At 45.3% G+C, this 25434-nt stretch overlaps 4 protein-coding genes across 7 annotated transcripts; 1 reads left to right on the plus strand and 3 right to left on the minus strand.

Annotated features, from left to right (window-relative positions):
• The first annotated feature begins 3114 nt into the window (after positions 1-3114).
• On the plus strand, positions 3115-16302 carry LOC130382352 (tubulin epsilon and delta complex protein 1-like). 4 transcript variants are annotated; one of them, XR_008895552.1, is made up of 12 exons: positions 3116-3515; positions 3592-3676; positions 3965-4182; positions 5563-5700; positions 5984-6061; positions 6792-6878; positions 7530-7694; positions 7992-9949; positions 10903-11069; positions 12498-12554; positions 14535-14613; positions 15131-16302. XR_008895552.1 is itself a non-coding variant. In XM_056590043.1 (8 exons), exons 1-8 carry the CDS (start codon positions 3378-3380, stop codon positions 8310-8312), a joined length of 1230 nt encoding a protein of 409 aa, XP_056446018.1. In that variant the 5' UTR covers positions 3116-3377; the 3' UTR covers positions 8313-10194. The 4 variants fall into 4 exon arrangements, 1 of the variants encoding a protein (XP_056446018.1); XR_008895553.1 differs by having other exon boundaries at positions 10909-11069; XR_008895554.1 differs by lacking the exon at positions 5984-6061 and having other exon boundaries at positions 3115-3515.
• On the minus strand, positions 9246-11001 carry pth2 (parathyroid hormone 2). The gene is made up of 3 exons (XM_056590548.1): positions 10898-11001; positions 9728-9922; positions 9246-9417 (listed from the first exon to the last, which is right to left on the minus strand). The coding sequence occupies exons 1-3, from the start codon at positions 10999-11001 to the stop codon at positions 9246-9248; spliced, it is 471 nt and encodes a 156-aa protein (XP_056446523.1).
• Positions 14203-20419, minus strand: LOC130382684 (ras and Rab interactor 3-like; the record flags this gene model as incomplete). The annotated part of the gene is made up of 9 exons (XM_056590549.1): positions 14203-14738; positions 15215-15329; positions 16132-16298; positions 16454-16585; positions 16704-16890; positions 18806-18927; positions 19153-19324; positions 19667-19850; positions 20115-20419. Coding segments are annotated over 9 exons (1674 nt in total), but the record flags the coding sequence as incomplete, so codon positions are not given.
• A 14-nt stretch (positions 20420-20433) lies between these two features.
• Positions 20434-22689, minus strand: LOC130382353 (basic proline-rich protein-like; the record flags this gene model as incomplete). Its single annotated transcript, XM_056590045.1, has 5 exons — positions 22459-22689; positions 22112-22223; positions 21856-21928; positions 21586-21674; positions 20434-21212 (listed from the first exon to the last, which is right to left on the minus strand). Coding segments are annotated over exons 2-5 (975 nt in total), but the record flags the coding sequence as incomplete, so codon positions are not given.
• Positions 22690-25434: the final 2745 nt, after the last annotated feature.

The raw sequence follows: 25434 nt of genomic DNA on the forward strand, positions 1-25434 counted from the left end.
CACACATACATATATATATATAGATATGCATAAACATATACATACACATATATATACATACATACACATACATATACACATACGACATTGTGGATTAATGTCATATAATATAGTGGATAAATAAAATGAAATGACGGTGAGCAAGGGGTGGCTGACAGTTAAATAAAATAAATTAGCAGTTCAAATTAAGCAGTGGAATAGGTTATATGTCTCCTCTTTACTCTATTACTTCTATACTATTTCCTCCTACTTCCCTCCGAGTGAGGAGTTGTATAGTGTGATGGCATGAGGGACAAAGGAGTTCTTGAGTCTGTTGGTCTTTACTTTGGGAAGGAGCAGCCTTCCACTGAACAGGCTCCTCTGGTTGCTGATGACGGTGTGCAAGGGGTGACTGGCATTATCAGTGGCGTAACCAGCGGACATTCCTAGCAGGGGCGGCCCCAGCACATTTGGCGCTCTAGGCGAGCTTCACTCCCGGCGCCCCCCCCCCTCCGCAAAAAAATAAATAAATAATAATAATAAAAAATAAATAAAAAAAAGAGAGAAAATAAAAATAGTTTGTTAATTCCCCACGAAAACTGAATTGCAACCTTGAAAAACTGTTTTGCCCTGTAACTGCATTTCTTTCACATAAACACAACAACGATCGCAACGATGAACAAACGGAGGAGGAAATTGCGCCCCGGATGGCTTTTGCCTCTTCATTTTCTTGATTTCGTTCTTGATTCTCGATTCTTGAAAACACTCTAACCAAACGCCTTATAGTACTAGCATGTTCTGACGAAACCAAGGAGGTAGGTTCCCCTTCCGTTTTCGATTTTTGGCTCATTTTACCCTGTTAGATTTATTTTTTAATGCGGTCGTTTGTTATTGGACTTCTGTGCTAGTCATGGATTATCCATAACAAACACCATGTTCGAACATAAGGGTGCTCATAAGTGTACCTGGTACCAGAGTACCCTAGGCCGAAGATCGATGATCGATTTCGTGATCGTGTCATCTGATCTGAGGCCGCATGTTTTGGACACTCGGGTAAAGAGAGGGGCGGAACTGTCAACCGACCACCATCTGGTTGTGAGTTGGATCAGGGAATGGGGGAAATTTCCGGATAGACCTGGTAAGCCCAAACGAGTAGTGCGGGTGAACTGGGAACGTCTGGAGGAGGCCCCCGTCCTAGGTATCTTCAACTCACACCTCCGGCGGAGCTTTTCTGGCATTCCTGTGGAGATTGGGGGCATTGAGCCGGAGTGGGCGGTGTTCAAAGCCTCCATTGCTGAAGCTGCGGTGGCTAGCTGTGGCCTCAGGGTCTTAGGCTCCTCAAGGGGCGGTAACCCTCGGACACCGTGGTGGACACCGGTGGTCAGGGAAGCCGTCCGACTGAAGAAGGAGGCCTTCCGGGATATGATATCCTGGAGGACTCCTGACTCGGTTGCAGGGTACCGACAGGCTCGAAGGGCTGCAGCGGCTGCCGTGTCGGAGGCTAAGCAGCGGGTGTGGGAGAAGTTCGGAGAGGCCATGGAGAAGGACTTTCGGTCGGCACCAAAGTGTTTCTGGAAGACTATCCGGCACCTCAGGAGGGGGAAACGGGGAACCATCCAAGCTGTGTACAGTAAGGATGGGACTCTGTTGACCTCAACTGAGGAGGTTGTCGGACGTTGGAAGGAACACTTTGAGGAACTCCTGAATCCGAATAACACGCCCTCTATGTTGGAGGCAGAGCTCGAGGTTGATGGTGTTTCGTCGTCAATTTCCCTGGTGGAGGTCACTGAGGTAGTCAAACATCTCCGCAGTGGCAAAGCCCCAGGGATTGATGAGATCCAGCCAGAAATGCTAAAGGCTCTGGGTGTTGAGGGGCTGTCATGGTTGACACGCCTATTCAAGGCGTGTCAAGGTTGGTTTGTTTATGTGCCAAAGTTTGAAGATCTCCTTTCGCGAGTCATCCGATATCTTCCCGACTCTCACCAAAACCGGCCCTTGTCAGGGAGCAGCTGGCAGATTATTTTTTGTCAGATGCTGGCGTGTTTCCCCACCAGTACAATGTGCTACGATTGGGTATGCGCACTGACCAATAAATGTATATACATTGGTCACTTGGAAGCTTGACTTTTGATTCATTAGTTATCATGTTACACAAGTTACCTAATTTGGTTTACGTCAAACTCATTAATTCATATCCATATAAAATGTTTATACAACGAGCTATTGCCTTGACAGGTGAATGAATTATTTAAGTGTAGGCCTATAGCCAAAGGCTTTAAGCTATAGCGCATAATGTCCACAGAAATTATATGGTAGGCAACATTATTAGAGAAAAGGGGTTTATTTATCAAATACAGAAAATAGTCCCACCATACACGCACACATTTTTCATTCACTACACACTCACGCTTTCAAATTTCATTCACTCAAAGAGGCTACTGAACTTATGTTTCACACAGAACATGAACACTTATGTTTCACATAGAACGTGAACACAAAACATTACGTAATTAATTCAAATAGGCTAACACTAAAACAAATAAGTCCAGTAGGCCTAATAGAACGAATATCGGGTGACAAGATCATTAAAATGGCTCACAATCCCGCATCAGCTGTTTGATGTCGCGCATCAAAATAGCACTTTGCCCCTGTGGAAGGGTTCGCATAAAGGGTTCGCATAATTATGTGCCAGCCAGATCGTGTGGTAGGTGGCGGTATGAAAACAGGAAATGTGATACTCCAGACAGGAAGTAGTAACCAGACGAGCAGACCAATCACAGCCTTGCAGGCTGCGCGGCTCGCGTAAAAGCTTACGTAAAAAATGACGCAAGTCTAGAAAAATCGCCCGACGCACACAAGACGTGAGAAGTCGCGCTAGGGGTGCGCAAGGGCGCGCAAGGGCCTCTTGCGCTTGCGCTTACGCAACTGAGCATAAATCGGCCTTTAGGCGCGGTACTCGCGTTGTCCAACGCGAGTAACGCGGTTGGTGTGGCCGCACCATAATAAAACGCTTGAGGTGGCGTTTTGAAAAGAGAAAAAGTCCAAAAAATTGAGTACATGGCATAAAGATAATTATGAGCCTTTAATTGAATCAAGGGACCCGTCCACAGACCGCTTAAACAACTGCAATACCAGGCTTGGCCGCTGAGCACTGGTGGATTGCGGAAGTATATGTAGCCTACTACTGACTGTTCCTGGGTGCTTGGGTTAGCCGGATTGTAGCGCATATCTAAATAGCGAGCTTAGTAAACTTATAGCATCTCGTTGCTAAAATTAAAGAAATCCACGGGAACCCTCTCCCTTGAGATACCAGAAACATACCAACCAAGTGGGTCTGATCTGCAGCGGTGAAGTTGTGCGGCGTTGAGGAGTTGTGCGGCGGTGAGGAGTTGTGTATCATGCATCAGAGTAAAGGAGCTGTCAGGGTCCAGGAGGTGATCGGTGCTCTGTGCAGGATGCTGACAGCTACTGGCCTGGACTCCGTCCCCACACCAGAGGTCTTTAGAAGGGCTAAATTCAACTGTGGACCTGAGGTGGTAAGTTAGTCACGTTTTCAGAGAGTTATTCAGACTGCTACAGAAAGAGGTGAACCGTTCCCTTCTTGTTTTGCAGGAGGATCCATTGTGGAAATTGCTCGCCAGTGTTCTTAAAACATGTAACATAATTTCTGTTGAAGCCTCCCCAGAGTTGCCAGAGAGTAGGTAACACTTTAAAAATAAGCTTGTTTCATTCTAGAAAGCGATTCCCCCCGTCACTGGTTATGCACTGAAGTGCAGTAGGCTACAGTTGTTGTGCATTCAGTTTAACAGGTCAACTGTGTATACCGCATGTATAGCTTTTTTTCCACCTCTGTTTTGGTATAAGTAAGCATTATGATCCAAAATAATTAATGGAAAATGTGTGTTAAAGCCCTTATGTACATTTCCCTCAAATTATATTGATTTCTTGATATTATCATATTTTTCCCTCTTTGTCACCTTTTGAGTGGCCTCTGACCACAGGAGGCTGGTGGCCGTCGGTCTGTGGCAGAGTGGCTACCATGTCGACTGGATCAGATGTGTGGGAGAGCAGGGGGGGGAGTGTGTCCCCTGCAGTAGGGAGCTGCTCCTGGCCCTGGGCTGGCTGTTGGCGACAGGCGCCGTGGAGACCTTGCTGGCCCACAGAGCGAAGCAGCTTGACTCCACGCGATGGGACCCTGCAGTGGTAGGCACTACAGTCGAGGCCTAGTGTCTGTAAAGCCCTTTGTCACAGTGTCTGTCTTCAGGCCCCACATTATACCACAACCCCCTAACCCAAAACCCTCTCAATGGCGAAGAAACACAACAAGGAAATCTAAATATCATGGACTCACTTTAGAAACCATGAGCTGCACCACAGAAGAGGGGTCCTGGCTCTAGTGCTGGTCCAGAGGGCAGTGCTGGGACCATAAACAGCATGGAGGCAGAAGCCCTAGGGTTTCTTAATGCTAGAATTTAAATGGCATTAAGAATATATTAATGCTATGGCCTATAAATGCTTTATAGGCCATTACAATAACATAATGGCCTAGAAATGTACTAATTGTAAGTCACTTTGGATAAAAGCGTCTGCTAAATGCCCTAAATGTAAATGTAATTAAACTAACCCCTTTAGTGTTGGAAGGTTTTACATTTGTACCTGTTTCTTAACTAGACCACCTATGACCATTTCCTGCCATAGGTTGAAATGTATCCACTCGTTGGATTACGTAGTTATAAGTAATATTTTGTATAGGATTGCCAGATCCCTCCCTACCACATTGCAGCAGTGATACACAATGATCATTCTGTATTCTGTACCTTTGGCTCTATCTTAAATAGAGCCAAAGGTTGACTTGGTCTTACATATTTTGCATAGCAATATCAGAAACACTATTGTGGTGTTATGTGTTAGAATTATTCAAATGATAGATACTCAAGACTACATGTTTTTATTGTAATGCTGTCAACAGTTGATGACATTACATGTAATAACTTTAATGCTGTCAACCCAGTCGATGGCATTTCATGTTATAACTTTAATGCTGTCATCACAGTCGATGGCATTACATGTTATTACTGTAATGCTGTCAACACAGTCGATGGCATTACATGTTATTACTGTAATGCTGTCAACACAATCGATGGCATTACATGTTATAACTTTAATGCTGTCATCACAGTCGATGGCATTACATGTTATTACTGTAATGCTGTCAACACAGTCGATGGCATTACATGTTATTACTGTAATGCTGTCAACACAGTCGATGGCATTACATGTTATTACTGTAATGCTGTGAACACAATCGATGGCATTACATGTTATAACTTTAATGCTGTCATCACAGTCGATGGCATTACATGTTATTACTGTAATGCTGTCAACACAGTCGATGGCATTACATGTTATTACTGTAATGCTGTCAACACAAGCGATGGCAATACATGTTATTACTGTAATGCTGTCAACACAAGCGATGGCCTTACATTTCATCAAGGAACACCATTTTTCAGATTGATTGATTGATTTATTTTCTTGATACATAATTTCTAGACTAAACATGGTGTTTCTCTTTTCCCTCAGATGACTGCTCCCACTGTGGGGGAGGCCCATATGGACCGCCCCTCTCTGAGGAAGCTTCAGTGGCTGTTTGGCTCTTTGAGGTCCCAGAGGCGGAGCCTTCTATCAATGCAGGAAGAGCAGAGCAAGCTCGTGACCATGGTAAGGAAATAAATGCAAGCGCACACATCTATTGAACACAGTGAGGAACCACGCACACATATCACACTTCTATTGAACATAGTGAAGAACCAAACACACATCTATTGAACACAGTGAGGAACCACACGCACACACATCACACATCTATCTTCAGACAAATGCCCAGTCTTGCCATTAACCAAAGAGCTAGCGAGGTTGTTTAATGATCCCTGGCCAATGGTGTGTTAACAAAATGTGTTAGCGGTATCATTCCTCCTAACCAAGGTGTCTTTTCACGCCTCAGGCCCTGTCGGTCGGCCTTTCCTCTTCATCCTCCTCAATGTCAACCTTTGTCTCTGACACTAACTCTGCACTGCAGGAGGTACATTTGTGTGTTGGTTTTTATTTTTGTCGAGTCAATGCACTGAAAGCTGCATCGTCCAAGTCCAATCTAATCTATTCCAAAATAAGTCTTTCTCTGAGCAGACCATATTCAGTTATTAGTCGAGCTATTAAGTGTTATTAATAGTGTGTTGATCGCACAGTTCAGCTATACTAACATAGTTAATGCACAAGTGCAACTTTTCATTGGATATTGCTCCATGCATATGGTAACTTATCATGTTTATTGTCACTATTCTCTACACAACAAAGCATTGTTAAAGGACAAATCTGGTGTTAAATGGATCTGGGATATGTTTAGTATGATAACGGGTTAGGATGTTCGTTTGGGAGCAAAAAGGCGAATGTATACGCATTCTTAAGTTGGCTGTTTTCAGACGATTCTACCAAAACGCTATAAACTTGGAACGATGGGGGCATGTGTTATGGTAAAAACGAAATCGCTATTTTAAACCACTTACAAGGCTAGAAGTAGCCCGACACTTCTTTGGTAGTATAATAAGGGTCTTAACATATAAAAGAAGGCATTATTAACTTTGTAAGTGTACAGATTTTTTATTAAAAAGGGCATTTTATACACACAATACCATCAGTAGTTCACCCGCCCTCTTGTTTTTAAGACTCGATAAGTAGATTGACAAACACAGAGCTTGTGCCATCCGTCAACAACAAGCAAGCTCTCACAATAACCCTGTGTGTGTGTCAAGTAGGAGTGTGTCCGTATGCAGGACCTGAGCCAACTCCTGAAGTCATACACCGACTGGAAACACACAGAGAAGCTGTTCTGGGTGTGGATGGTGAGATCAAACACTGTCTACAGCTCACTGTGTGCAGAATGCAGAGTATAACGGAGTATGAAATACATGGAGTAAGCCATACAATGACAGTGTTGAACGGACAAGGTAGCGACTCGATTTCGTTGGGTTGCATCCCGTAAAGTGCACTTTATACACAAACTTTTTTTATATACAATTCAATAAAATAATACAATAGCCTAAAATACACAAATCTACTACATATAGTGTCTCACAACTGCTGTTAAGCGTATTAATAAACATATAAATATACGTATAAATATACGTACTAATAACCCTTACCCCTTGTGTTCACAACATGATCAAGTCATTCTACCAACAAAATGTCATCTGAAGCAATATGATGCATTATTATTAGTTAGTATTAGTATTATTTACCTGATGACACCAAGGTGTAACTATCAGCATACACACACACACAACATTTCTGCATATTGTCCGAGCCGAATTGCAAATTCCATCCACACGTCAGCCCTCGTAGAGGCATAATCTGACTTTCGTATTTCACTTTCGATTAATAATAATTTAACCTACATGATGTCATTGACAGCGATATTCAACAGAGTGTTGTCTTTTGCATCAGTGATGTAGAACTGTTGCCCTCTAGATCATAGCGTTGTCTCTGTGTGTTAGGACAGCGTGGTGGAGGGCCATGCGACAGACCAGAGGGTGGCGTGTCCGCTGAATTCAGACGCTAATGCCTCGGCCAATAGGAGCAGAGCTGTCTGTCCCCATGGTGACTGGGGCCTTGAGTGCCTCAACGACATGCTGTTGGGACTTCCGACAGTGCAGAGAAAGGTATACAGAGGCATGATGCAGACAGACACACAGCTGGTATGGGACATACTGAATGACTGTAGAACCACAAACCATCACTAAGATTTTACAGTAAAGGAAACATTCATTACCATTAGTGAATTTAATAACAAGCTTTAACTGATGTTGTTGAACAGTTTATTGATGTGTTCATGCATTATTTTACTCACTAACTCTTAACTCCAACCCTAACGCTGTATAATAGTGGCTCTTCTATTTGCATTAACTCATGTTAATGAATGTAACCTTAATATAACGTAGAAGCCATCTTCTGTTTAGAGAGGACAGCGAGGAGAGGAGAAGGAGCCAGGAGGACGTCGTCGGGGACAGGAGAGCGATGACAGACCACCAGCGGAGCGTGACGGCGGGACAGCCCCCCCCCTGCCCCCCTGCCTCTCTCCTTCAGCACAGGGGTACAGGCTCAGGCTCCAGGGGGAGGCTGGGGACCCTGGGGCCCTGAGGGCCTCTGAGAGACGCCGGCTGCTGATGCTGACAGAGTCCTCCTTACTGGAGGGGAGGGAGAGATGCCAACGGGCCAATAGGATGCAGTTCCAGGAGATGATTGGCAGGCTAGAGGATATGGTGTTGATAGCACCTTAAGTGATTTCAAGTCTACTGAATAAAAAAAACAATACTGTGTGTGTGTGTGTGTGTGTGTGTGTGTGTGTGTGTGTGTGTGTGTGTGTGTGTGTGTGTGTGTGTGTGTGTGTGTGTGTGTGTGTGTGTGTGTGTGTGTGTGTGTGTGTGTGTGACACTTATTGGCTCTTATATTCATACCAATCATCTTTTAAATCCACTCAAATCGATTATCATTAAATCATTTTAATAATTGCTACAAAGGAACACCGTTAGGATACAGCAATACAAAAATCTGAAATGACAGTGATTTCTAAATTAAAATGAATAAATTACAATCTGCAGGTGTAGTTAATATAGATTTGCCCTGAGTTGAATTACATTTGTGGTAATTGTTGTGCCTTAATGAGATGTCTTTCAAGGGCCTGCATCACAGGACATGTGTCACCTGGTGCACTGTGCAGTGTCATGTAAAATATTAATGCAATGCCGGACCTTGAATTTCCTCATGAAATTTAAATTCTAACATCTTCCTTTGTTCTAAATGACAACAATGTCATTGATTTGGTCCAGCTGGTTCCCTGACAACATTGGGTAAAACCAGGGTCAAACCCGCTATGTTTCCCATCACCAAGTACTACTGTGGTCTTTTCTAGCTGCAGACAAACTAATATTGTTTGAGAAGAAGACAATTATTTGCCCTAACTACAACATACTTGTAGAAAAACAACAAATTCATCAGAATTGTGTAAATATATTTAATATCTGAAACTGTTTCAGAATACACACACATCAACTGACACATCTTAACCTTTGGGACTATTTAAATATTTTACATACTGAGGTCAGTTTAAAATACTTCAGGTTTATTGGTTTATTCTTGATATATACATGGCTGTTTTATTGAATTTTGATTTTACACAAATAAGCACACTGGCTTAAAATGTAGGTGAATGATCATTTTGTGTTAACAACCAGCAGTTTCTGCATGTAGGAGTTGAGCCACTTCTGTCGCTCCATGGCTGTGAGCAGCTTGCTCTTCTCTCTGAAGGCTGCGTCGTCTGCTACCACCATGTTCCTCTTACCCACGGAGCCACGGCTCCACTCAGCCGGCCAGCCTTTATCCATCCTACACACCATAACATGTTTCATGACACATACACAGATATAGGCATGTATAGTGTCGCCAATATTGATAATGCCCTGAATGAATGGTTATTTCAACAGTCAAGATTTCTACAATCTTACCTATGAAATGTTGAGCCTTAAATAAAATCATGAGGTGTAAGACTGAAAGTAAAGTCGGATAAATCCTGCTTCTGTACACCAAAGCTCAGACATTCTCTTGTTTTGTTACTGTTTCAGATCAGGTGATTAACTGCATCAGAGACCGCGGTATGTTTAAATATGTGCCATTACCCAATGTTGAAAGGATTTACCTGGACTCTTCACCTTCTGAAAGCTGGGACTTGGGACCAGACAGCCACACCCTACCAATTAAACGTGGCTTGCTATTGGCTGCTGCCATGAGGCCAGGTGCTGACGTCAGCTCAATTCCCCAGTTGTGAAGTGAGAAATAGGGAAGGTGGACATCATAGTCATCTTCTGTCACCTCATCTGAATTGTCTGGACTGCTAAAAACATAGAAGAACAGATGAAAGGTTAGCACATGATCTAATATCTCATATTTCAGTTTATTAAATACTATTTAGTTTGTTCAATTATCCATTTTCAGTGTAGCACTAGTGCCGGTGTGACATCAATCAGGCAAACTTGAAGAATCCAAACATTTAGAATACAGACAAGCTTTATAATAAAAATAACAATTTTTAAATCAACATCTTTTTTTTCAGACCTTTAGAATACAGACAAGCTTTATAATAAAAATAACAATTTTTAAATCAACATCTTTTTTTTTCCAGACCTTTGGGATTCATCAGCTAACTTAATGATCATCACTGCTGTTGGTCGGTATTCATAAGAAATGATTCTTCAAATTTGATAAATAAATTAATGGTATTTTGCAGTTTCCATATTTCTATTTTATATATGCTTTTAATAATGAATTAAAAACACCCAAGTTCAAAAAAGGATAGAGGATTGTATTCCTGTATTTAATTATGTTTCTGCATCTGCACCAGCTTCTAAATAATAACCAATAGTATGTCATGCTCAAGGGAGCTCTTCCAATGAATGCTGTTATTGCGAAGAGCGTCCACCAACGTCCCCAACAAATAACAGCTCTTGCAGAGCTGTTTTCTCACTTACTTTAAAGGGCTCCTTCCTAGCCGCAGAGCTATCTAACCCTAACCCTAACCCCCTGCTGCCAGGACCCAGCTCTACAGAGGGCCTTTTCCATTGCTGTCCCCTCCACCTCTCTCCCCAGACCCATCCAGGACCTCACTCTCTTTGAGTCCTCCCTCAAAATCCATCTCTTCAAACTTGCCTTCAACGTTTTAAATCTTTTAATTTTTTCATGTAATCTTCTCTTTCTTTTATTCTAAATTATATCCATATGGCTATTTTCTAACGTTTTCATTATGTGATATAATTTATGCCGTAAAGTTTCAAAATAGATGTATTCTTATTTTTATTTGTATTCTTCTTACCTGAGCTGTAGAAGAGGTCGAGGGTACCCCGAGGTCAGCAGAGTGGTAGCCAGGATGCAAAGCAGAAGCAAGGAAGATCGGGAAAACATGGGCAGCTGAGACATCCTTAAAGCACCGAGAACCAGAGGATTCATCATCACAAAGGAAGAAAGAAAGACAGAGGATTCAGATGGTAAGCAGCGTGCCGGATTGTGTAGCCAGTAGCAAGAAGCTCGCTTAGCTGCTCAGAATAGTGGCAGCACAAAAGGTTGTGCAGTTTGTAATAAAGAGTAGTGGAAAGAAGCTTATAACCCTTTTTATGTGTTGCAATACGGTTGTGTTACATAACTTTTTTTGCCCCAACAATGTCCTTCATAGGATAGAGCGCTATACTCCATCCTACATACCTACCTTAGTTTGTTCTTAAAAGTCACCTTACTATTTTATACAAACTTATTTTTTTCTCTTTATTATCGTGCCTTGTCTTGATAAATAATTACATAATGCAAACCCAAATATTATGGTTAATGTCAGAGCAGCAAAAGCATCTTTCTAAGTGAAAATCCACCGCAACAGAACCACAGCCACCTTCACTCAATGCAGAAAGGCGACCAAAAGCATGTTGCTTACCTGCTTTATCAGCTGATATATCTGCTGACCTATGGATCAGCCGGATGAATGGATCTGCTGCAGATATACGATCCTAGGAAGCTGCTTCTGAATATTAACCTTCAGAGTTCAACGTTGACCAGTTTTGTAACATAGATTCTCAGGTTATGGTGAGCGCTCCGCTCAGCCTCTTTCTGTCAGTTACCTTTGGTCTGCACACCTTTATGAGCAAGTCTAACCCCCAATGCCTTTACACACACACACACACACACACACACACACACACACACACACACACACACACACACACACACACACACACACACACACACACACACACACACACACACACACACACCATCAAACAGATCAAATGCAACATGTACGGCTGAAGCAGCTTGTGACGTAGTAAGTGAAGCTACTAGTGGACATAGTCTGTTAGCTTGTTAGCGGCTTATTACAGAGATTTAGTTGTGCAGCGGATGTTATGTTATGATCATTAAAAGGATGACGTGTCCACACACACACACACACACACACACACACACACACACACACACACAAACGCAACACAACACAACACAACACAACACAACACACACACACACACACACACACACACACACACACACACACACACACACACCACACACACACACACACACACACACACACACACACACAGAGCTGACTAAACTATCCTTGGATATTTCCTCGATACACACAATAGAAATGGCAAAAAATCCATTCATGAATATTTGACTAACCCTTTTGCTATTATTAATATAATTAAGTGAATTATTTCAAACTATCTATGTAGCCTAATTATCTTATAAAACGTCCCATTTGAACAACTAATTATAACTATATTTTCAAAGACTTGCAAGCTTGCCGTCTTGACCTTAATGTAGCACATCTAGATCGCTACATGTATGAACAAACACTCAATACTTTGTACAAACGCTAGAATCATGCTGGACAATCTGTGAATATAAGTGTGTCTTTCCTTTAGAATCATGCTTTCTGTGAAAAGGACCTTTCGTCTGAACTATGCAGAACTTTTAACAAGGTAAGTTTTTCCCTTAATATTTTGAATAAAGGCCCGACAAATAAAGGCCTTGAACTATCTATTAACTCTCCATGAATAATGAAGATGGCTATATTTTTTAATTATCCTGATATATACATTCCATGATGAGGGAATTTCAATTTAAACAGATGATTTAATGCAAGTATTTATACATGTTCTCAAAGTCCTCTAAAGGGCTATGTTGCTATAATTGTGTTTCTGTTCTTCTGCAACAGCTTCAGGTGGGTAAATATTATTGGAATTAAATGTTTTTTTCATAATAAACCAGATACCAAAATGGGATTATTATTTTCTAAAGGTCAAACCACGTGTGACCTTGTCACTAATGGTAAGCCTACCCCATAATCAATTCCATAGTAGCAAAGCCCCCAACAGATGAGGTGAGGGAGGTGATATTTCAACCATGCTCATACCATACCATGCCTTTGGTCGGTACTCTCAAAATGTATCTTTTTAAAAAAGCATTTTGCTAAATTTTCTTTTATAGGTTCTCCTTTTTAACCCTTTTTATTGTTAATTTTTAATTGGTGTAATTGCTTTTATTCTCATAGATTTTATTTTTACTTCTCTGTAGCACTTTGAGATTCTAGTAAATATAAAGTGCAATACAGATAACATTTATTATTATTATTACTCTCACTACTAACGTTCTCTATGGTTTGTACTGGTGCACATAAGAAATACCTTATTAGTCAAGTGAGAGTTACTCTCATTTTTGTGGATAATTAACACTACTACATAGTAAAGTCTGAACTGTGTCTGTGTTAGACTACTTCAATTTGGAATTCTAATGGAAAAAACTAAATCAATGAGTGCGGTGTTTACCTTTAGAAATAACATGCAATACATCGACGTCCTTACCACCGTGTGGCAGGCATCAGCAGTCAGAAGCTATACAAGACAAATGAACAAGATAACTATGAAGCTTGTTGACCCCTATGTAGTAGCTTCACTTTAAACTGTAGGGCTTTCTTTAAGGTCATGTGGTGCTCTATTATTTCCAGCGTTTTGAGTTGATGGCGTACCGGAAGCTTGTTAGCATTTGGGAGCTGCTGTTGGACCTCGTTACCACAGTGGCTTTGCTAGGCACCCTTGAAAAAGAAGCAGTTGATCTTCACAATAGTTCCGGAACTTTCTGGATGTTAGGAGGCTAACAAGCTTTGTACAGCCACAGTCCAAGCTATGACACGGCTGATATACCATAACTAAAAAATGCTATGTATCTTTTCTCTTATTTGTCGAACAACTTTGTATTTCCCCATTTCCTCAGTGGATATGTATACATCCTACAAAAATAGGAAAATGGCACTCGTTTTTCTCCTGCATTTGTTCATCATTTTAGTTTGAATTCATCTTGATTTATATTTTTTTCTCCAGGTGTGCACATCAACACACATCAGACACCACATTGAGAATGGCATCATTATCTGTGTTATGTGAACCTTATGGCATTCTGGCTTTTAGATGTATTATATTTAAATGGACTGAAGGAACATCAATGGGCACGTTTTATTCTTGAAAAACGTTCTAGTTGGGTTGCAGTAGAAAAGTAGTACATAGGGCAAATGTATTTTGATGCTGTAGTTTAGTTTTTGAAATATAATATTCTTTTCAAAAAGTAGTTCAAACAACATAGGGAAAACGTAACAATTTATTTACATAAACATAGTGAAAGATTGATTATGGAGTTGCCAGCTCGTGAATTTAGAAAGAGGATAATAGGAAGGAGTTATTCCACATTCTCGCTGTTCTGTTTGCCATTATGTTTAGAAACCTAGGCAGAAATAGGCTTTCCATATGTATACAATGTAAACAGTGATGATGTTGTAATACTGTGACAATATAAATTGTTTGTTGAAGCCCTTCCAAAGAGTTACAAAGTGATCAGACTTTCCCCTGCTTGCTCCTGAATAGCGTCGTCCAATGTCACAACCGATTTTGTGTTGTCCTGGTTCCCAGTTTCCCCAGGACCATCACTATCGAGGACCTTTTTGGGATCCACAGGGGGAACGATATCGGTCTGGACATCAGCTATAAGGTGGGCTGGGTGGAACACAAAACAGTAGCCCCCTGGCGGTAGGCTGTTCTTCACCCCCAGAGCCAGTTCTGTCGGTGCCAGGGGCCGCATGAGGCCGTCCATAAACAAACTGATAATGTAGGAGTCTATTAAGGACAAATAAACACAGGAAAAGGGGAGGGATTTAGTTTGTTGTAATCTACAACCTCGCCTCTAGATGCAATTTAATCAAAGACAATGCACTGTTAAGGCAAACATTATAATTGGAACAGAATAATTCATAGATTTTTACATTGCTTTTAACCTTTAAATGGCAGGAAAACTGTGATCTAATGTGAACATGTCCTTTAAAGTAAGCAAGGTAATTCCTATTTAGCCATAATACGAAGTATAGTAGTCCTACTAAAAAACTTTGGGCACAATAAGCAGTTGTTTTCGTTAGCAACTCAAAGCTATGAGATGAGATGACTCAACAGTACCCGCATTGACAATGTTCCTATGTGCCTCTACAATAATAATTTTGAATCAAACCTCCCAGGTCACTAAAGATAACGGCTGGGACCATGTGGCAGACTGATCCCAGTGCCCCCCTCAGCCCCAGAGGACAGCGTTTGGGACCGACCTTGTTCAAAGCGTGAGGCGCACTGTGCAGTCAACTCATGGATGCTGGTGCCCGGGAGAACGCCAAGAGCCCTGGGGTTGGACCCGACCTCTGGGCAGCACACTGTGAGAAAGTCCTGCAAAACAAACCCAACATGCAACAGCATATTGTAACACATTGAGAGTGATTATATGCAGCATATGGATCCAGCTATAATAAGTGGAGTCTCTGTATGGATGTCTATTGTGGCAAGCAGGCTCCGGCACAGCAACCCTAGAGGCCCAGGGGAGAGGTGGTATACGGGGTATACCACCCATATCCCCCAGATGGTGCCAATGAGCGCATCACCGCTTTCACCAATTAGCGGGATTCAATCACCTGAGCAGCAGGTTGAGTGGCCAGGCTTAAATAGCCGGCTTCAAGGCTCTATCAAGGCTGTTGTGGTTCTAGGGTGAAGGGACCGGTCTTCGAGACGGAGGAAAACCAGTTGGAAGTCACTCCGCCCAGAGGGACACGTCCGTATATTCCTCCCAGGCGCACGGAGCCAAGACTCTTTTTGTTCCTTTTAGTAGTCTTCTCTATGTTTGAATAAACATGCCTTTTTGGCTTAAGCGGCACAAAAATGCGTTAAAAGGCACAAAAATAAAACAACGGTCCTGTTGGTTCCAATAAACACATGGAAGCACAGCAGGTAGAACGGGTTATACCCACAGAGCCTAATAGACTAATCCTGCACTGTACCTGGTATAGACTCATCCTGCACTGTACCTGGTATAGACTCATCCTGCACTGTACCTGGTATAGACTCATCCTGCACTGTACCTGGTATAGACTCATCCTGCACTGTACCTGGTATAGACTCATCCTGCACTGTACCTGGTATAGACTCATCCTGCACTGTACCTGGGCCATGCGCTGCAGGTACAGTGAACTCATACCTGCACTGAGCCCTGGGACATGCGCTCTTTGTTCAGGGTGCGCCGTCTCTCCCAGCGGTTGATGGAGTCCTGAACCTCTCTGCTGAGCTGCCGCGTCGCCGCCCTCTGCTGGTCGAAGGTCTTAATGTGCTCCAGAGCCCCATAGGTGGTGGTCAGGTAATAGGACCCTACACACACACACACACACACACACACACACACACACACACACACACACACACACACACACACACACACACACACACACACACACACACACACACGGTTGTTTGGGATTCTGTTATTGCGTCTAGGTGTGTAGGTGTGTGCGTGCGGGCTGTACCTTCTCCTAGACTCAGAGACGGGTCCATTAGTTCCATCATATACTCCACATCCAACCTCAGCTGGGCGAGCTTTGATCTGGCCAAGACGTACATCATTACAGGGAGGAAGTCGTCAGCACCATGGGCCCGCCCTGAAGGTTAGGGGATTGGTCCAAAGTTCATTCTCAATAGGATCAGTGTTGAGCCTTTCATTCTAGTGGAATGTGTACATTTGACTATATTTCCTCTTTTGACATAACGGGTTGTGACCTGGACTGCTGACGGCCATGGAGTCGTAGATGATCTTGCAGGTCTTCAGCAGCAGCTGGATCTTCCTCTGGGGGGAGTACTCCAGGTGGAGGCTGCACAGCTTCATGTTGATCTTCTCCATGGCCGGCGCCTCTGGGACTGCGGTGGTCACTCCAAGCGCTGTGGTGGTGCTGCCCAGAACTGAGGACTGTCCAGCACACAGTGATAAAGGGGACACCCTTTAGAACCATTTTAGGACAAACACAGGCTTAGAACCCATTCTGGGCCTGTTTATATCAGAGGTGCACAGGAAGTCGAGAGGGCACTGGCGCTGCTGTCGCCGCTTCTCACCTGACTGTCGGTTTGTTTGTCCTGTCAGTTTTTCGCGTCTCTCTGAACTCTGGCAATTACTACCTTCATTCCTTTCCCTCCGTGCCAATTGCCTGTGGCCTCTGCACTACAGTTTTTTTCGCTATCTGGACCAACGGCAAGGCTTTCGTCCCTGCTTCACCTCTCCGATACTAGCTGCCAAATTTGCAGGCGTTGCTCACCTGGTTGCCAGGATTGTGCTTCTGCAATATTCACCACTGGAACTCCAGAATCTCTCTTGCAACTCCTTCACAAACTGTCTGGTCGAAATAACTTCCTGCGGGCTCCTACGGCGCCCTCGGTATATCCACAGTGCTGCCCGCTACAAGGCTGTTTGTATATAATGTAAAACACTATCACAATCACTATCCCCACGCTGCTGTCCTGCCGGCGTATCGCCACACGGTGGCAGCATCAGCACAACACTACCTGCACATCCGCCACTGTCTTCCTTTCTCTATTGGACCGTCTCAGCTTCACTCAGCATATCGTGGGTCCCACCCATAACAAGGGCAACACAATAGACTTGGGGCCTTGAATTCTGTTTTTTGCAGAGGGAAATTTCCTTTCCTAACGAGATGACCCGTAAGTACTTGAAGGAAGGGTGGTTAGAATTCTAGAAGTGCTTAGGAAAGGAGCCTCGATGCATCCTTAACCCTCCTTTAGCATAGGTTACTCCTGAGCAACCTTTACGAAAGGAAAGGAGATAGTGGTCTCCCATAATGCTTTACGGTGGCAATATTTTAAGCAAGAGGCCACCGAAGAAGTTTACCGACTCTACGCGAAGACGCATGAGAGACGCAGTAAAGCAGAAGAAGGGAAGAGAAGAAAATACAATTGATAATAATGGATACCAATTCCAGAAACATTATTTTAATCGAAATGAATAAATGTATTGCTGGTTATTAAGCACACAATATACATCGTAATTAAATAAAATGCCAACTTCATATTTAAGAAAGACTACTTGGGGCAATTAATTTCAACATCAACAAAAAGAGGGTTGGGATTCAAGTGGCCTAAAATATTCCCATCGACCAAGTGCGACCTAAGTGATTCTCGCTGTTGGCGACAACCTGATTGAAAGAGCACTTGTTGTAGTCAAACTTTGCAAAAACTCGTTTCACTCTAGAGACGGTAGAGGTCATCAATACTCGCCGTCGCACAATGACGTCGGTTAGGAAAAGTGGAGCCGAATGCATTTAAAACAGTGCTGCCTTGTCCTATATTCGAAAGGAAGCACCTTTTCATCCCTCCTTGACCCGACGACGATTTCAATGAAGGTTAAGGAAAGGCGGCATCAAGGTTAGGAGATTTGACTATTCCTAGATGCCCCTGGTGTGCACCATCTGCAATTCTCCTTGTTTTCAAGTGCCTGGACCTAGCTGTCTCTGACACCATCATGCTGTGCTGTTCTCAGTCCCTATCCACCTGCTGAAGCAACATACCCATACCCACTTTTAGGAGCCTCAGGTCAGTGGGTAGTGGTTACGCTAGCCCCGACTGACCCACCGGGTAGAGCGCGTATGGTTAAGCCCAGCCCTGACCGCAGTGACCCAGGTTTAGTTCCTGGTCCTTTGCTGCCTGTCCTCCCACCTCCCCCCCGCCCCTTTCTGACTCACTCTACATTAGAAAGGATCAAACCTTCAGAAACACTCCAACAATCGGGAATAAAAGGTTAGGCTTATTTGCGATCCAGCAATCTGTTTTTATATATATATATACACACATATATATGTTCCAGTGAATCCCACCTGGTTGTGGACCAGGCGCTGTGTGCTGCCGTCCTCTGAGTGCAGCGTCTCCAGGCGGAGGTAGATGGACTCCCTCAGGGGCTTCAACACACTCTTACACAGCGCCGCTTCTGCTATGCTCTCTGGAACACACACACACACACGCACACAGCCCCCAAACAAGAGAAACACAAGCACGCACATGCAGACACACACATTTAGCTTATTATCTATAAATCTTTGTTTAACTTATTTACATTCACAACCCAAATTGAAGACCCCATCCAGCACTGACACATCCGACATCATCATGTGAGGACGCAGCGCGAGAGGGTCGGGCGGGCGGCGGTCGCTATGAGACGACGTACCGAGCTTGTCGTGTGTGTACTGGTGCTGTGGCTCAAGCATGCCTTGCAGCTCGGTGCTCTGCAGCAGGTAGCTCTTCAGCTGGGTCATCATGGTCCTGATCTCCTGGAGCAGCTCTGTGGTGGACGAGTGACGGGACATGGTCTCCAGCGTGAAGGTGCGGTGCTCTTTGACCTAAAAAAGGTAGAAGAAAGCATCTGAAACAGCAAACTTCATTGATTCAGCCATCTACAGAACAGTAACTAGGGAACTAGTTTTACTTCCCTAAAGGCTTGCACAAAATTAAAATGATTAACATCACGCCAGGTAAAATAGTCAGTTGTCCAGGAACCAACAGTTGAAAGCATCCAAACAGTGTCAACATATAAATGATTCAATTTATTATCTTATTAAAGTCGATTTCCTCACAACAAAATAGGAGAAAATTGCAATCACAAAATAATTTCCTCCATGAAATAATTGAGGCAGTGAAACAGGCTTGGTTCACGGCCTAACCTAACATAATCATATACTCACCAGATTGCCAAAGTAACTGATTGGGTCTCTGGCCAGCTCCACGATGCGCTGCGTGAGGCGGACGTCGTGGCTCATGAGCCCCGTCAGCACGGAGGAGAGGCGGTGGCGGGCGCGGCCCAGCATCACGGTGGTCGGCGTCCTCTTCACCGCAGCCTTACTAGAGGCGTGGCTATCGGACCTCTGGCTGCACAGAGGGAGGAGGGCATCAGTGGCTGGAGGTACAATCCCAGAGGTGTTGATTGAGAGGGAGAGAGAGGGAGAGGGAGAGCAGCAAAGAGCTGAAGAGCAAAATGTTCAAACAACCATGAACACACAGCTGCCCTCTCTACTCCCTCCCTGCACTTCTACCCTGTTGAGAGGTTTCGTATTTCAGTCGCGTGACCTAGCAACCTTTCAACGCTGCCGGTGCTCTCTGCCCGACCCGGGGGGCTGGACCATGAAGACTCACCTTTGGTTGTGCTCTTCCCCGTGGCCCACCTCCCCGGGGTCTTCCTCTGAGCTGCTTGGAGAGCAGGAGTCGGGGTCGGCTCCCACTGCGGCGCCACCCTGTGGCGAGTACAGCGACACGTCGGGCCTCCGCACGGACGAGGGCGGGGCCGCTCTGACAGCTGCACACTGATTGGCGGTCAACCCCGCTCCTCCTGCCGGTTCGGGGGGCTTGGGGGCCTGCTTCCTACGTGGAGGCGGGACCGGCCGAGGGGGCCTCTTGCACGATGACTGGGAGGGCAGGGATGGAGAGGTGGTGCTCAGCCCTCCCTTTCCTCCTCTCTCTCCTTCCCTCCTTCTTCTTCCCTCTCCTCTGTCGTCCGTCCGTCTGTCTGGCTGCTGTGAGCAGGGGCCTCCAGCTGGAGCAGGTCCCCGATGGTGGGGGAGCCTGACGCTCTCTGCTCCTGTCCTGCCCCCTCTCCTTCCTCCCCCATGGGGCCCTCGGTGCCTCCACCAGGAGCCGTGTTTGGGGAGGCGCGGCGCGGCGGGGCCGGGGGCTGGCAGGGCGGGGGTCTGGCCTGCCACGGGACAGGAGGTCTTGATGGAGGAGGGGGCGACAGCGGGGGCTCCGTCTTCCTCGCTTCTTTCAGCAGTTTCTCAAAGCGTCCCTCCTCTCCCACGGCCGAAGGGCTAGCGACGCCACCGGGCGGCCCGGCCCCCCCCGCCGCGCCACAGGGCGGCCCGGCCGGCGACCCGGCACACAGACTCGGTGGCCGCGGCGGGGGCCGCTTGAACCTCAGCTTGTTGCTCTGGCCCATGGTGTCCGGCGGTGGGACAGTGGTGCCGTTGGGCAGGCTGTGTGGCTGAGCGGGGGGGGCGTCTCCCTCGGGGCAGAGCGGGGCCCTCTGTAGCGGTAGAGGAACCCCAGAGGCTGGCCTCGGGGCGGCCTCATCGGCTGCTCTGCTGGAGGCCGTACTGAGGACAGGACTCTCCCCCCAGACGCTGTCCGAGTGTGTGAGACGCTCCACAACGTTGGGGACAACATGACAGAACTGGGGCCGGGGTGCTGGCGGTTCGTTTGTCTCACCGTCATGCAGTGGGAGAGCCATGGTGCAGAACTCTGGAGAGAGACAGAACAAGGATGAGAGAAAGGGCTTTTAATGAATATCTTGAATAAATCCTTTTTACTATTTTTGTATTTTGTAATGGAAAACACAAATCTCAAAACATAAAAACCTGACAGAAGGTTTTTTAGAAACATCGTTCTAAAAGCTTTTTGCCTTTTAGATGGCAGCAACATCACAAGTATGGTAGTAAGTAGGACACAGTTGCGTTTAAGACACATCCATGAGCAACAGTGACATCTACTGCTCATTGAGGGCAGCTAACCCAGTTGTTGTTGCTCTCGGGGATGATATGACGAAAACGAGCATGGTAGTCTTGCGACTAGCTACATTTGAAGATGTCAGAATGCTCAATATGAATGGTTATACCTTTTGCCATGGCAGAGACCACCGAGAGTTCCTCTTTTTTTGCAATGGTGATGACCTTGGGTAACCGCAGAGTGACCGGTAAGATGTCCCTAAACCAACCAAGTGTTATCAGACATTATTCTTCCATGTTGTTCTAAAAATGCTTTGTCGTGTGAAATGTAGGCAAATGTATACATATCTATTCATGTGTGTGTGTGTGTGTGTGTGTGTGTGTGTGTGTGTGTGTGTGTGTGTGTGTGTGTGTGTGTGTGTGTGTGTGTCCAGAAATACCTGCTGAAACAGTAGAATGAAATTAGCTTGATGATATTGTCAAAAAGCAGGCAGGAACCCTCTAGATGCAGAACTGAGGAAAAGACATCAATCATTGAATCTATCCATCTATCTTTCTTTCTATTTATCCATCATGATCGTATATTTTGCCTAGCACTGTTTGATTGCTATATTCATTTTACAGTTAAATGTCCTAGCTTCCAGTCCCCTTGAACTATCATTCAGGTTGGTTGTCTTAGGACGTGCAGAGGCCTACATTTCCCATACTCCTTGACTGGTATGTTGTGCATGGCAGCCTCCCCTCGTCCATTAGGGAGGCGAACTGACAACAAAGTGGCCTCGTCGCCTCTGCAGTGGACCAGGAACACCTGCAGAGTACAGAGTGGTTCATGCTCAAAGGTTTGCTATCGCCACAGAAAATGTGTGTCATGACAACTGTGAGTGAATGTAGTCGCATGGTGATACATTTGTGTGTGTGTGTGTGTGTGTGTGTGTGTGTGTGTGTGTGTGTGTGTGTGTTAGTTAAGTTAAACTAAAACATTAATGTAGGAAACGAATCACCCTGCTATAGTGAAATGTGTTTTCAATCTGTAGTTGCCTCACCCCGGCGGCCTCCCTCTCCAGGCCTCTGGCGACCTGCTCCGGGTCCAGCTGGCTCACCCTCCACACTGAGGTGCTCCCCAACAGTCTCTCGCTGAAGCCCCCCGGCCCCTCTGAGCCCGGAGGGCAGCAGGGAGGAGGAGAGGGAGGCGAGTCGGAGGGAGTCAAAGGAGGAGGAGGAGGAGAAGAGGAAGAAGGAATAAGTGGGGGAGCAGAGAGGAACGGAGGTGAAGACCTGAGGCTGGAGCAGGTAACGGAGGAGGAGGAGGGGGGGGGGGGGGGGGGGGGAGGGGGAGGAAGGGGACGGAGGAGCAGGTGGTTGGATGAGAGGGCATGGGAGAGGTGAGAGGGGGGGGGGGAGGCCAGCGCTGTCGCATGAGGGCTGGGGTCGAGAGTCGAGGGGTCGAGGGTCGAGGGGACAGAGGGAAGAAGGAGAGGGGGGCGGGGCATGGGGAGGAGGAGGGGCGGGCAGGGTGGGCCTCGGGCCCGGCGGTGGCGGAGGTTTGGACCGTGAGGGCCGGGGGGGCAGCAGGGAAGGGAGAGGGGGAGGCGGACATGAGGAGAGGGGGAGGAGAACTGGTGGAGGGGGAGGCGGGGGAGAGGGCCGGAGAGGTGGACCACCGTCAGGTGAGGCAGGGGGGGGTGAGGAGGTGCTCTGCTCTCCGGTCAGCAGGCTCGTCTGGCTAGGGGGCAAAAGATCAATTCCAATTATCACAGATGGAGGTCCCCATCGGGCTCGTTCTCGTTGTGAGCACTGTGCAAAGGTGATGTTAAAGTATGAATACGGTTCAGAAACTAATGAATTAACTAATTCCAATAGGAATTGTATATGCTTGTTCTATACAATTGTAGTTTTACAGACCTTTTTGCACATGTTTATGTTACACTACATTTCATTGCGCTTTAGCAGAAGCTTTTGTTTAAAAGGCTACTTTTTGTGCATTTGGTCAACCGAGTTCAGGAATCAGTTCTATAGCAGTGACTGTTTGCACCGCTTTGTCTATGAGTTCACCGGCTGTCCCTTTCTTATCCGATTAATCATGCCTATATATCATATAGTAAAGTACACTTGTCTGATCAGTGGCGGCTGGTGGTTTTTAAAGGGAGGCAGGAAGAACTGCGCGCTTGGTTGCCATTGGCCTGCTTACACTGTTAGTGGCGTATGGTGCCATAAGTATGTGAGACTCAAGTTGTTTCAGGGTGTTTTGGTGGACCACAAAATAGCAGGGAGAGATGCCTGGCAACGGACGATCGCATCGAACGATGACGTCTATTATCTAAATTAAAGCTAGCTAGACTATGATACACTTTGATTAAATCAATTTGATTAAACAATTAAATACAATACAAATATAAACTACAATACACTTTAAACACTCAGTTTACTAGCTAATTTCAATGAGACAATTAAATACAATACAAATATAAACTACGATACACTTTAAACACTCAGTTTACTAGATAAATTCAATGCAATACAAATATAAAGTAAAAACAAGTGTTATCTGTATTATGTTATTTCCTCTTGAAGAGCGCAAATGTTTTTTGAAACCTGCCTGGCAAATGACAATCGCGGCGATCAATGACCAATGTATCGACGCGGATTACGTAGGCGGTAAAATTTTCGCCTCCCGTACAATTTTGGTGTGACTGCGGCATTGTACTTTGAAAGCTGGTTGGCAGCATGCCTTTGAAATGGACTACAAGGGCAGAAGGAAAGGATGAGAAGCCAATTAGTCAAATCATGCCTACTCTTGATTTGTAAAACTAAATAAAAAAATCTGGGCCTATCAATGGGCCTATTTTTCCCCTTACTTATTTGGCAAGGTTTATTTTCAGCTACAGTTGTTTAAAGTAAAATAAAGACACAAGAGCAAAAATGATGCCATTTAAAATGCATCCTGCTCTGAATCATTCACTAACATCCTTTCCACAATATCAAACAGAACGGTCAGAGTAACAAACAATTAAAATAAGAAAAATAACATTAGGGCTGTAAGCCTTACATTGTTTGAGGCAAATGTGGATGTTAATGGACGTTTCAGAATGTTGGTCATGGTGTTAAGCCAATTAAGATTGAGGGACATCCTTTATAGATCAAGTCAATCCTTCTCGCTGTTTGTGTTGCAAAGATATGAGGCGTAGACTAATTGCCCAGGGGTAGAAGGTATTCCTCAGCCTGTTTGTCCGGCTCCCAAAGGACCTGTGTCTCCTACCCGAAGGGAAGAGTTGGAAGAAGCCATGGCCGGGGTGTGATGGGTCACTCATAATTCTTTTTGCCCTATTCAGCCCGCGGGAGGTGGCAATTTCCTCCAGGGAGGGCAGGGGGCAGCCGATGATTTTTCCTGCCGTCTTAATAACCCCCTGCAGGGTTTTCCTGTCTTTGGCTGTGCAGTTTGCGTACCACACCGTAATGCCATACACCAGTACACTTTCAACAACAGAGTGGTAAAAGGTCTGCAGCAGCTTTGTCCCCACCTGGCATTTCCTCAGCAGTCTTAGAAAGCTCAGCGCGGCGCTCTCAGCGCGGCGCTCATTTCGTGACCTTGCCTAACTTTTGGCAGTGGAAACGCCGATATAGGTGAACAGAGCCGCACCGCTCGGTGGAAACGAGGCATAGACTGAGTGCCGGATCGTTGGTTCTCGTAGCCTAGACTTGAGGGGATTACTCCCTCCTCCGGGCTGCTCCACAGCCAGGGCTCCTGCTTATTGGTTCATAGTACAGCCAGGGCTCCAGCCCATTCGTGAATAGATTTGGCGCGATTCAGGCACCTTTAGCTAGTCAAACCGACTCAGAAGAGGAATTTCCGTCTCTCTCACATTGAACCCCATGTTATTCACTGGCCGCCAACACTGCCGAGAAAATAAATGGGAGTCAGTGGAGGCTGAGGGAGAAACGTAGCCTGGGTATACCCTTTCTGCTTTGCGCGCGATTTCATTTCATGCTGCTAGGCAGCCTGGATTCCATGGATCCGATTT

The sequence above is a fragment of the Gadus chalcogrammus genome, chromosome 5 (genome assembly GCF_026213295.1).
Source record: "Gadus chalcogrammus isolate NIFS_2021 chromosome 5, NIFS_Gcha_1.0, whole genome shotgun sequence".
Classification (NCBI taxonomy): Eukaryota; Metazoa; Chordata; class Actinopteri; order Gadiformes; family Gadidae; genus Gadus; species Gadus chalcogrammus.

What these genes read in the sequence shown, in the direction of transcription:
- LOC130382352 (XM_056590043.1), top strand. Translation starts at nt 3,378, where the DNA reads ATGCATCAGAGTAAAGGAGCTGTCAGGGTCCAGGAGGTGATCGGTGCT. An exon ending in CGCGATGGGACCCTGCAGTG is followed by an intron (nt 4,183 to 5,562) that starts GTAGGCACTACA and finishes CTTTTCCCTCAG; the next exon opens with ATGACTGCTCCCACTGTGGG. An exon ending in TTCCGACAGTGCAGAGAAAG is followed by an intron (nt 7,695 to 7,991) that starts GTATACAGAGGC and finishes TCTTCTGTTTAG; the next exon opens with AGAGGACAGCGAGGAGAGGA.
- pth2 (XM_056590548.1), bottom strand. Translation starts at nt 11,001, where the DNA reads ATGTCTCAGCTGCCCATGTTTTCCCGATCTTCCTTGCTTCTGCTTTGC. An exon ending in CGACCTCTTCTACAGCTCAG is followed by an intron (nt 9,923 to 10,897) that starts GTAAGAAGAATA and finishes CTATGTTTTTAG; the next exon opens with CAGTCCAGACAATTCAGATG. An exon ending in TCAGAAGGTGAAGAGTCCAG is followed by an intron (nt 9,418 to 9,727) that starts GTAAATCCTTTC and finishes TATGGTGTGTAG; the next exon opens with GATGGATAAAGGCTGGCCGG.